The 10,995-nt window shown below is 39.2% G+C and overlaps 1 protein-coding gene across 9 annotated transcripts in view; it reads left to right on the top strand.

Moving 5' to 3' along the window:
* PTK2 (protein tyrosine kinase 2) overlaps window positions 1–10,995 on the top strand; it is a 212,688-nt gene that overhangs the window by 175,803 nt on the left and 25,890 nt on the right. For all 9 annotated transcript variants that reach the window (XM_009328415.1, XM_009328414.1, XM_009328412.1 and 6 more), the window contains 3 exons: window positions 5,038–5,149; window positions 8,004–8,090; window positions 9,291–9,428. In XM_009328415.1, the coding sequence (XP_009326690.1) occupies window positions 5,038–5,149; window positions 8,004–8,090; window positions 9,291–9,428 (337 nt within the window). The remainder of the gene's footprint in view (window positions 1–5,037; window positions 5,150–8,003; window positions 8,091–9,290; window positions 9,429–10,995) is intronic.

Raw genomic sequence — 10,995 nt, 5'->3', positions numbered from 1 at the left:
GATAAACAGGATAGACCAGTGCCCAAGAGCCTGGCTCTCCTCAGAAATGCACAGCCAAAGGGCGAGAACCAACACTCATGACATGCAGCAAGGCAAATTCTCATTAGTTACGAATCAAAATGTTTCCCAGTACGCGTGGGTAAGCTCTGGAACAGGTCCCCCAGAAAGGCTCTGGAATTTCCATGCTGGGAGACTTTCAAACATTAACTGGAAAAGGCTCCGAGCAACCTGACCTCGCCGTGCATGGAGCCCAGCTTTACCAGGCGATTGGACTCAAGACCTCCAGGAGTCCCTTCCAACCTAAATGATTCTCTGATTCTAGATGAAAAATGCACCGAGGGGGGTGGTTTTTTGCTCCTCTAGTCATGCTAGGAGATTTGAAGCATTGTTTAGAGGACAAGCTCTTTCCTGGGGCCACAGCAGCCCTAAAATCCAGTTTTTACTCTCTTCTCACCAAAGCAGAGAGTTTTCTCCAAACTGGTGACCTTTATCTCCTGGAAGTTAGGCAGCACAGTCGTCCTTAGGGCTCCTTTGTGTGGCTCACAGACAGAGTCAGCCTCTTGTTGCAGAGGTTGCCAATTCCCTTATGATGAGGCGATCTTAGGCAGCTAGGAAAGATTGTGTTTCAAAACTCAAATTCCCATGAACTTGCAAAAACAAGCCATCTCCCTGGTGGCCTTTTCTGTGTGGTGTTGCTGCTGCTCGTTCTGGATCCTATCCAGGGTAGTCTTTTCAAGCTGGGAGCAGACTAGTTGTTTGCTTGAAGCCAATGATACAGCACCGCAACATTCCTCTCTCTTTTAATGAGAAAAAGTCCATGGCTTTGGGAAAAAAACTCTTTTCTGCATCTGAAATAGCACTGATGGGAGCATAAGCATTTCATGTGTTCTCTGTTATTTGATGCTTTTCCCATTTCATAGTAACATCTGCTTTGCACAAACTTTATTTTCAGCTGCTTGTGCAATGCAAAGATGCTGATTTCTGTAGAATTTATATGGAGTTATTAGGGTAGTAATAAGGCTTGATGTTTTATAGCATTTGATCTGGCTATCTGGTGGATAGGGATGAGTTAGTCTTCACAGCAAACACAGAAACAAATGGAGGGATTGTGGATTTCCAAATTTAATTCCTCCTTGCATCCTAGGTCCCTTTTTCCATTTTGGGGAGTGGCAAGTCAGGAAAGTGAGGTGCTACCCTGCTACCCCTGCGATTCTGTCACTGACTGGGCCAGAATTAGAATCTGGTATTTTAATCAGGAAGCATGTGTTGCCTTGCTGATTTTGTGTAGAAGTCTTGTACTACATAGTAAATAATATAAGAGGCCCTTTGCAAAATGTTTATTGTACTCAAATCATGCAATATCACTTTCACAGCATTTCTCCTGAGAATGACTCCTAGCCACTTAATGGAACCGTACACTTACTATACTATATTTGTACACTCACTATAACCATAGACTCATACATGCTTGTATTATTTAATTTATACTTACGTTCAATATGCTGCAGGTGTGTGTTGCTAACGTAGCACCAGTATACTCACAGGCTTTCTTAAAAGTCCGCTCCCAGGATTTGTGCTTCTGAGTCGTGGTGCCTTGAGTGTCCCTTTGGTTGGAAATTCCATTAAAACTGGGGTTTTTTGCATTGGAGGTTAAGTTGGATTTTAATTTTGAGCTTTCAAACTAATGTAATTGTGTGACATTTTCATTGCATCATTGAATTAATTTTATATAAAGTACCTATGGCTAACGCTTTCTCTCTACTAAAAATAGCAAAATAAAGAGCAGTTGTATCACTGCTGCAGTAAGAGCGTGAGTCCGGCCCTCTGTTGGTCACTGATGAAGCAGCACAGGTTTTAATAGAGTGGATGACCCCACTAGCATCCCAGCGCTGCAGGTCACATATTAAATACAGCTCTAAAAAGAATGCAAACAAAAAGAAAGAAAGAAAACAAAGACTTATTCATGCTTTTAAAGTCTGTTTTTATGACAACAGTAAGAGAATTAACTGATGAGAACTGGACTTGAGCCTTCTTGTGTCTGCATTTGATGTGGGTATTGGGATGTTGCTTGTAAATAGAAGAAACAAAACTGGTAAGAGCGAGGGTAGTTTGAGTCCTCTCCTTTCATGGCATCCTGCCAAAAAAATATTTTGGCACATAACCTGAAATACATGATGGAGGTTGCAGAATGCTTTGTTAGCCTTTTGCTCTTTGACAGTGACCATTAGGAATAATCTCTATATGAAAGTGCTTTTAAATTAGGGCAGTATGGGAAAATTGTTCATCTGCATCCAGCTTTGCATTTCTGATGGCCAGAGACCACAGAGAGAAAAAAAGAAGCTTCTTGTTCAGGGTCAGCACTTACTGTTGGTTCCCGCACCACCATAGCAGCAAACGCTGGTATTGCTGTGCCTTTTGAAATGTGAGGATACATTTTAGTATTTCAGATAATCCTACACTGAAGCTCCCAGTAAAAGTTTCCTTTTGAATGTCACAGGCCAATTTCGGTAAAAAGATTCTTTGTAAATGAAATAAGTTTATCAATTATGCAAACATTTAATAGTTGAGATTTTTCATCAGACTTAACCTAGCCAAGAAGAGGAGTTAAGTTTGTTTGTACTACCTCAAGATTTGCTAGGGAAATCATATGAATAGAAATACTTCTCTGCTTGCTCCTCTTTTCTGCTAAAAATATGTGCAGTTTGGGAAAATATGCCTAGATCTGACTTTCCTGACCTTCTGCAAATTCTAATAAACAGTTCAAAGTACTTAAGCAGCTGCACTGAGAAAAGGTCAAAAATATCTCTTGGCACGCTTTTACTCTGTCTATGGATTGGTCTTCCCTTTGTAAAAACAAAGACGTTTCTGTGAGTCATTTATATTCTTTGTGTTTTTTCGAGTAATGCTTCTCTGAGGCATTTCTATTTTATATTCTTGTCAGCAGTGCTCAAGGGCATCCAAGTACAAATTCTGCTGCAGCTGATCAGCCCTTTGACCAGGCTACTTACTGGGTTGCTGGGGAAAGGACCTCCTGATGACACAGGCGACGAAAGAGCAGGGTGGATGAATTAGAGTTGTAAGGCAAGAAGCTGAGCCTATGTTATGAAAAACAAGTCATTTCAGTAGAAATTTGTCATTTCCAGCGATATGATTGAAGTTAATGGTATTGTATTGAGTACAGTGACACCACAGATAAAATGGCTTTGATAGCAAGGCAGATAGGTATTGGTGTTTCATTCCTTTTGATGGAAAAACAGGACTGGGCTGTGACAAATTATACCCATGGCCCCAAATTGTCAATAAGCCATCTCTAAATTTAGTGAGTTGCTTTTAGCCAACTCCTGTTCCATTCTTTTGCTCAGATTAGAGCAACTGCTGTATCAACGGCTTTGTTAAAAATCTGTATTTTGTTCATGCAATGTCTGGGTGGATTTTTCTTGTGTTGTTTTGTTGTGGTTTTTTTAAATCTTGAGGTATTTCTTGAAAGACAGTAATCACGGTTCGTGGCTATGGATGCATGTTGGCTGATTTCTTGTGCTACATAAAAATGCATGCTGAATATCTGAAGTGTGACCTAGCTTTAAAGCGGTGTTTTCTTGCTAGTTCTTCATGGGTTCAAGTAGGAAATATTTCATTTTCCTTATTCTGATGGAAGAGAGAGGTAAAATAGAAAGATTTTCTCTTTTTAGTTCCCTTCGTTGGGCTGTAGCTGTGTTTCCGTGGTAGTTATATCAGGACGACTTTTGCAAATAACTTGTCTGATTTTGTTTTTGTTCCACATTCTTGTGTTACTTCAGCAATAATGGATTGAAATTGCAGCAGTACTTACAAACTTGGTTTAGCTGCAGTGAGACGAAATGACTTCTCTGCTTTTTAGAAGTGGCATAGATTTTTTTTTTTGGCTGAGTAAGGAAAAGCAAAGTTCTCGGCTCCATCCAAGCAGGAATTTATTCTTGAAATAAGCAGTAAAGTTCCAAGATTAGAATAGACTGCTGTAGTTGATCTCATCCCCTGCATGAGTAATTCTGGGTGGTTATTTAGCAGGCTGAACGGGAGATGATAAACTCAGAACCTAGCTTTGTTTCTCAAAACTCTTGAGTGATAAAGAAGCTGGAATAGCTCCTTTGCAGGATTATCTTTATACTGGGGATATCGATATGTAAATATTCTGCCCTACTCGCATCTCAAGAATATCCATGTAGCGTGCAGCTCCAAGGAATTTGCAGCTCCCTATTTCAAAGCTTCATTCTGAGTATTTTTCAAATGGCAAATATCCAACATTAATAATCCACATAGCAGAACTGGGAGGAGGCTGCTGTGGGGGCAGCAGTATCATGTTGAACTTCAAACAGTCTTTTTAATAGTCAGAACAGTGGTAAGTAGCGAACTAGTTTTACTACTGTCGTGTACTTTGTTGAAAATGTAGCCTTTTGACCTGAATGTTTAGAAGCTGAGTGAATACTGTCAGATATTTCTGTTTCGCTAAATTTGTTTGTTGAATGTGTTCCTGGTTAGGCTAAAATGTAAGAGCTGAAGACATAGTATTTAAAATGTTTGACTGCTTTGTTTAAAAAAGAAAAAAAATCCCAGTGATCTGAAGCTCTGTTGAGTTTCAGTAAAGACTATTTTCAGTTTGTTTTGAACCTTTGCAGCAGTTCAGTAGAATATTTTCTTGTCAAAAATAAGTTTTCATGCGATTAAGTGCTCGATTTATTGTCTTTGAGGATTTCTCTGTGTAACTACACGTCAAAAGAACTCTTAACATGCAAAAAAATTTTTGTACAAGATCAACCACAGCTTTCTAAAAACTTGCTGCTGCTTCTGTTGTTAAAAGCACGCTGGTAATCCTGCAGAAGTATTTCTGCCTGATACTGATTTTTCAGAAACCTAACCAATATAAGTAAAAGAAGTTTGTGTTCCAGTTCTCAATCACTTTGTCGAATAGTATTCATTAGTCTGAAAAATGTGGGAGCTCTGGGGAGACGTTCGTTAGACATTGAACTGGAGTTTTACTTAAATACAATATCTTTTTCTTAGTACAATACTGGAGGAAGAGAAGCTGCAGCAAGAAGAACGAATGAGAATGGAATCCAGGCGACAAGTCACAGTATCCTGGGACTCAGGAGGATCAGATGAAGCTCCTCCCAAGGTAGCTAAGACTGCAAATTATGTGTATTTAAAAAACAAACACCCCCCCCCTTTTTATTCCATTTATTTCTTCAAAGCCTCCTTTGATGGGTTTGTTCAAACAACGGCATTCTGGCCAATTTTGTCATCATCTGCTAATACTTGCCTGAAATGACCTGGCTCTACTTGAACTGTTATTAGAACTGATCCATGCTGTAATATCGCACTAACGATTTTCTGTTTCTTGTTGTTTAACTTGTAAAAGACTAGCATAGTTGCCACAAAATTGTTTCCTGGCCTTTTCTTTATTCTTCTTTCTTCTAGCACTCCTATGAAACGTTAGCTAGTGAGCTTTCAGACCACCATGAAGTTTATTTATAACACATCAGTGAGAAGATAGAAATCAATTCATTGCATTTTCCTTATTCTGAACAAAAAATTAGGGGTTTGCTTCCAAGGACCTTATGTGTTTTAGTTTACACTTAATTTTGTTTCATTACATGTCTGTCCTGTTTGGATGTCGCTGATGTGTTCTGCAGCTGTGGTAGTCTAACCTCACCAGTTGCTGAGCACTCTCTTCTCTCAGTAACTTGTCTGCTTCTCACTGGAGTTATTTTGCGCTTTGAAGGATTGAGCCTGTATTTTGAAGAATTTCATTTTGTGCAATCACCACTGTAATGTGGAATATTATCTGTGTTCTGATCAGGTTGTGATGAATTCCTGTAGCTGTATACGCAAGCTCTGGTGCTGATGATGATTTCAGCAGTACTCGTGTGGCACCTTCTGCTGCACACATCCCCCAACAGTCATAGGAGGGCAACTTATTTTTATTTTGTTTAGTTTCCCCGTACCTTGGTTGTTGCCTGATAGATTTCTGAGCTTGGTTCTGCATTTTGATAGCTTTATGGCAACCAAGAAATATGGGCAGTGGAATTGTTGCTTTCATTTCAGAGTTAAAAACAGCAAACAATCCATCAACCTGTTAAGTCATCTGAGATTAACTAGCAGGATTTGGTGTATATATAAACAGATGATGTTCCAAGTTACAGAAGCAAATAAACAGCATAAATTGGAACAATATGCTACTTAATTGTTAACAACCATTTTTGAAGAATTTTTTTTGTCTTGAGGCTTTGGGGCTAATCTGAATAGAATAAGTACCTTTTACTAATGTAATATATGAGCTACACTGTATTAGAAATTTTCATCGTTAGAGCTTTGGGTGTGATGTATAAACTGAAACACTTGACAAAAGATGTGTTAAGATTGAAATTAATTCAACCACTGCATATCTTTTTTGACGGGGTCAGTATGTCTTCACTGTATATGCGATGCAGTTGTTGGTCAGGTTTTTTTATACAGTCTTTTTGTGTAAAATATGGATGTGCATACTAATGACATTTGAACAAGCTGAATTTCATAGATATGGGGTTTTAAGTATCTCTTGTTATCTAGTTTTCTAATGATGACAACTGATTTTTTTTCTTCCAACAATTCATTATGCAAGTTTCAGGTCTTTATAGGGCTTAAACTCCATTTTATTTATAGCCTTAAACTTCTACACGTTCTCAAATAATTCACAGATATCACAATTTGGACTATGAGATTACTTGTATCTCATGGTGATTTCAGTTAGAAACGTAAGACAAAAAAAGATCCTGGTACAGAATGATAATGACATTTTTCATAAAGTGATGATAAGATTCTGCAATCTCAAAGTAATGTGGTGGTTGCCTTTAACTGCCAGAAGGACTGAAGGAGCTCATTTGCAGAATGATGAGGTTTGGGGTTTTTTTCCCCTCTTGGGTTATTTTTTCTCCTCCTGAAACACCCAGCAGCACTGTTCCTCATCAAATAAAAACCCAAATATACCTTTGGAGGTTAATATCAAACAAAATAACAGGACACTTCTGCTTGGAAGATAGAAGTATGTTGTTCTGAGCAACATTTTCCAACATTACTTCTTTCAGTAGTGTGAAATTTCTATACCTATTCTGGCAAAAGGATGATCTGTTCAATGTGTGCAGAAAACCAGGCTCCTTTTCATGCAGTTTTTTGTGACAGTACTGTCCGAATTTCTGCTGACTTTTCTCATGTATTCCTGTGATTATACATCTCGTTTGTTTACATGTAAAGTATTGCCCTTCTCCTGAAGGGGTAAAGCAAGGTAATTGAGAGCTGTTGTTTAGCTGTCCTTTCTGATAGGAGCTAGTTCTGTCTTGTTTTTTCTTGGCTGGGAATGGGTTGCAAAACAAAGCACGGATAATGAAGCGACCATGGAGTTCAGAATATGATCAAAAGCACCTTCCATGTTGAGGCAATTTATTGCACAGACGTTAATTATCAAAACTAACTTCAGTCCTCAGAATAACACATGGAAATATTCATGCTAAACAAACCAGTTTGATTTGTGTTCTGACTGAAGCAAGAGGATTTACTTTTGGGAGCAGTCACAAAAGCAACAAATTAATAGCAAAACTGCAGATTGTGAACTTAGAAACAGTGCTATATTTGCACCTGGAAACTTGATTTAAGAATTATGTTCTTAGCTGATGTCTTCTCTAGAGTTAAACAGCACAGAGCAGGTCATTTAGTGCAAGCAATTAAATATGCACAAAGAATTCACAGAGCAAGCATTATTTATTGACATAGCAAGCACACAGTTCAGCTGCTTCCATTTCCAAGCAACAATGGAGGAAAACTTAATTTTAATTGTTTAAAAAAATGTTAGTCGTTTTAGAATATTTATTTCAGGTTTTTTTTTTTGAGCTTGCTTTTGTGGTGCACCCCCTGTAAAAGTTTGTCTCACCCAAGAGTAATTTTCTGATTATCGTTTTCTGTTTCTAAAGACTCTAAAACTTCCTTTACATTTACAGCCCAGTAGGCCTGGTTACCCCAGTCCGAGATCCAGTGAAGGGTTTTATCCAAGTCCACAGCATATGGTACAGCCAAATCATTACCAGGTATTACATTTAACACTGTGCATGTATTTTTTCACATGTGGGTTTTATAACTCAGTTGCAGCTGGTGGGATTGATTCACTTCTTACGCAGGTTATTTGCATTCTGTTCTGTTAAATGGTTTTTGGTTTACATCAGAACAAACCCCAAACTCAACCTGGTAGGTTTACTCCAGTTGGCAAATGTTTCCATATCTGATATGGTACTCAGATTCCTAAAACTACAGTGAAACGCATCAGACATTTTCGTATTTATTGAAGGAATGTGGTATTCATGTTAACATTCGTGCTAAGCTATAAAATTACTTGCCTTATAAAATGGTACTAACTGGTGGACTTTCCTTGGGCTTATTGATACTCTGCTCCCTGATGATTCTCTGAAACAGTTTTATTTTCTGTTGGCTGATAGCCACCTTTAGATCTACCACATCGTATCCTCACAGGTTTTGCTTTTCTTCCTAATGGTGCTGAAGAAATTTAAAACAAAAGTTTGTCGTGAAAGTACTTAAAGCATTCTTGGGTTTGTTCAAAGCTACAGCCGTATACAGCAGTCTCGGTCGAGACTTTTTTTTTTCCATGGAGAGGGGGAGGTTTTCATTGTTTTAATGAGTACTTCAGACTCATTTTCCTGTGGAGAAGTTTTCAGGCTGCGCAGCTAAGCACACTAATTACATGCTGTCACTCAAGACTTAAGTTTGTAACATACACTATGGGGGTACATTTTTATATGGCTCTGTAGAGTGATGTGTGCAGGCTCCTATTAACTTGAATATGAGCTCTGCATGTGTAGCTCTTACAGATGTATCAATAGGTTTATTTTTGTTCATCAGAGGACTTTGATCTTCTTGGGTGCAGAGGTTAAAACATACTTTCTAATGCTGCTGTTTTGATAAGCATCCTCAAATAGTTATAGTTCTCCTCAAAAGTTACAGTTATATTTCTATACATTTATATATAGTTATCCTAAAGTAATTATGTTATGATATGCATCCTCAAAGACTTAAAAAGAGGTTTTGTGTCATATTTTGGCTTGGCTTCCTTCTTCTGATGTTGCTTCCCCTCCTCTTCCCTCTCAGTGACTGCTTGAATTTAGTCATTTCTGCGCTCTCATATTTGTTCCCTTGCAGGGGGGGAAGCTATTAATTATGGGGAAGCATAGGTCTTAATATAACTCTTTTTTCCTTTTTTCTCCCCACCCCCCAAGGTGTCTGGCTACCCTGGTTCTCATGGGATACCAGCCATGGCAGGCAGCATTTATCCTGGGCAGGCTTCTCTCTTGGATCAAGCAGATTCCTGGAATCATCGGCCTCAGGAAATATCAGTGTGGCAACCAAACATGGAGGTACCGTGAACTGACACATCTGTTGTTGCGCTCTGTACAGTAAATAACTTTTTTATTATTTAGGTACATCTGGAGATTATTGTAGGAAAATTGTTTCTCTGGTATTTTTTAAATTGCCTTACCGCAGTGGGATGGGAGTAATGACTGAATTCTGTTCTTTTTGAAACAAATCCTCCTATGTGAGGTTGGGAAAAAAGTGTACTCTTTACCCAAATTCTTGATGAAGTTACTACTTACTATCTTAACTAAGTGAGCAATAGCAAATATTTTGTGTTTGTTAAAAGAAGGCTTTACTGAAACTTAGTGCTGTTAAAAGAGATGGGAACATTCATGTAAAAAACTGTAGTATCATTACCGTTTAAAAATACCTCTCGTGGGAGATGTCCAGCATAGCTAAAGTATTTGAGGCTTCTCCGTAACTTACCCAGAACAAAAAATGAACTGATCTGTGATCAGCATAAGAAAGACACAGACCTGTTGGAGCGGGTCCAGAGGAGGGTCACAAAAATGATCAGGGGGATGGAACACCTCTCCTATGAAGAAAGGCTGAGAGAGTTGGGGTTGTTCAGCCTAGAGAAGAGAAGGCTTCGGGGAGACCATAATGCAGCCTATTGGTACTTAAAGGGGGCTTCTAAAAGAGGGTGGCAGACTTTTTAGCAGGGCCTGTTGCGACAGGAGAAGGGGGAATGGCTTTAAACTGAAGGGGGTTAGATATAGACTAGGTATAAGGAAGAAATCTTTCATGCTGAGGGTGGTGAAACACTGGCCCAGGTTGCCCAGAGAGGTGGTGGATGCCCCATCCCTGGAAACATTCCAGGTCAGGTTGGACGGGGCTCTGAGCAACCTGATGTAGTTGAAGATGTCCCTGCCCACGGCAGGGGGGTTGGACTAGATGACCTTTAGAGGTCCCTTCCAGCCCAAACTATTCTATGATTCTGTGATCCTATGAAAACTGTTCTTGAATTGTATTCCTGTTAGGTGCTTTTCAACCTGTCATGATTGCACAGAGCTGCTGCAGGGAACATCAAATTAATTCCCCCTTTAACCTTCCGTCATTTTTTTCCTGTTCTTCTCCAATATTTTGTACTTTTTTCATTCCATTTTATCCTTCCACAAAGACGCATTTTGTGCAGCTTCTGTCTTACATCCGTTTCCTCTCTAACCGATGCTCTATTCCCTGTGCCTCTGATAAACATTTAAGTGATAACTGAGGTTTACTTGTTAAATACAGGCGAGCAGATAGGTGTCCCAGTCTTCAATTTGCCTCTGCTTGCTCTTGGTTGATTTGACCATATATTCTGCCATTGCAACTTGCTGTTGTGCTGTTGTTGTTAACACTGTATATAGTTGAGGGTTGTAGTGCCAAGTAGTTCAACATCCCTGTAGGTTATTGACTGTAGAAACAACTTAGTCTAACTATGTCGTGCTTGAATAAAGTGTTGGTGGAAGCATATAGAATCATAGAATGGTTTGGGTTGGAAGGGACCTTAAAGATCATCTAGTTCCAAGCCCCCTGCCGTGGGCAGGGACGCCTTCCACTAGACCAGGTTGCTCAAAGCCCCGTCCA

This window comes from Pygoscelis adeliae, unplaced genomic scaffold (genome assembly GCF_000699105.1).
Source record: "Pygoscelis adeliae isolate BGI_AS28 unplaced genomic scaffold, ASM69910v1 Scaffold457, whole genome shotgun sequence".
NCBI classification, from domain to species: Eukaryota; Metazoa; Chordata; class Aves; order Sphenisciformes; family Spheniscidae; genus Pygoscelis; species Pygoscelis adeliae.
The sequence above is the reverse complement of the archived record's forward strand: the minus strand, read 5'-3'. Positions and strand labels throughout refer to the sequence as shown.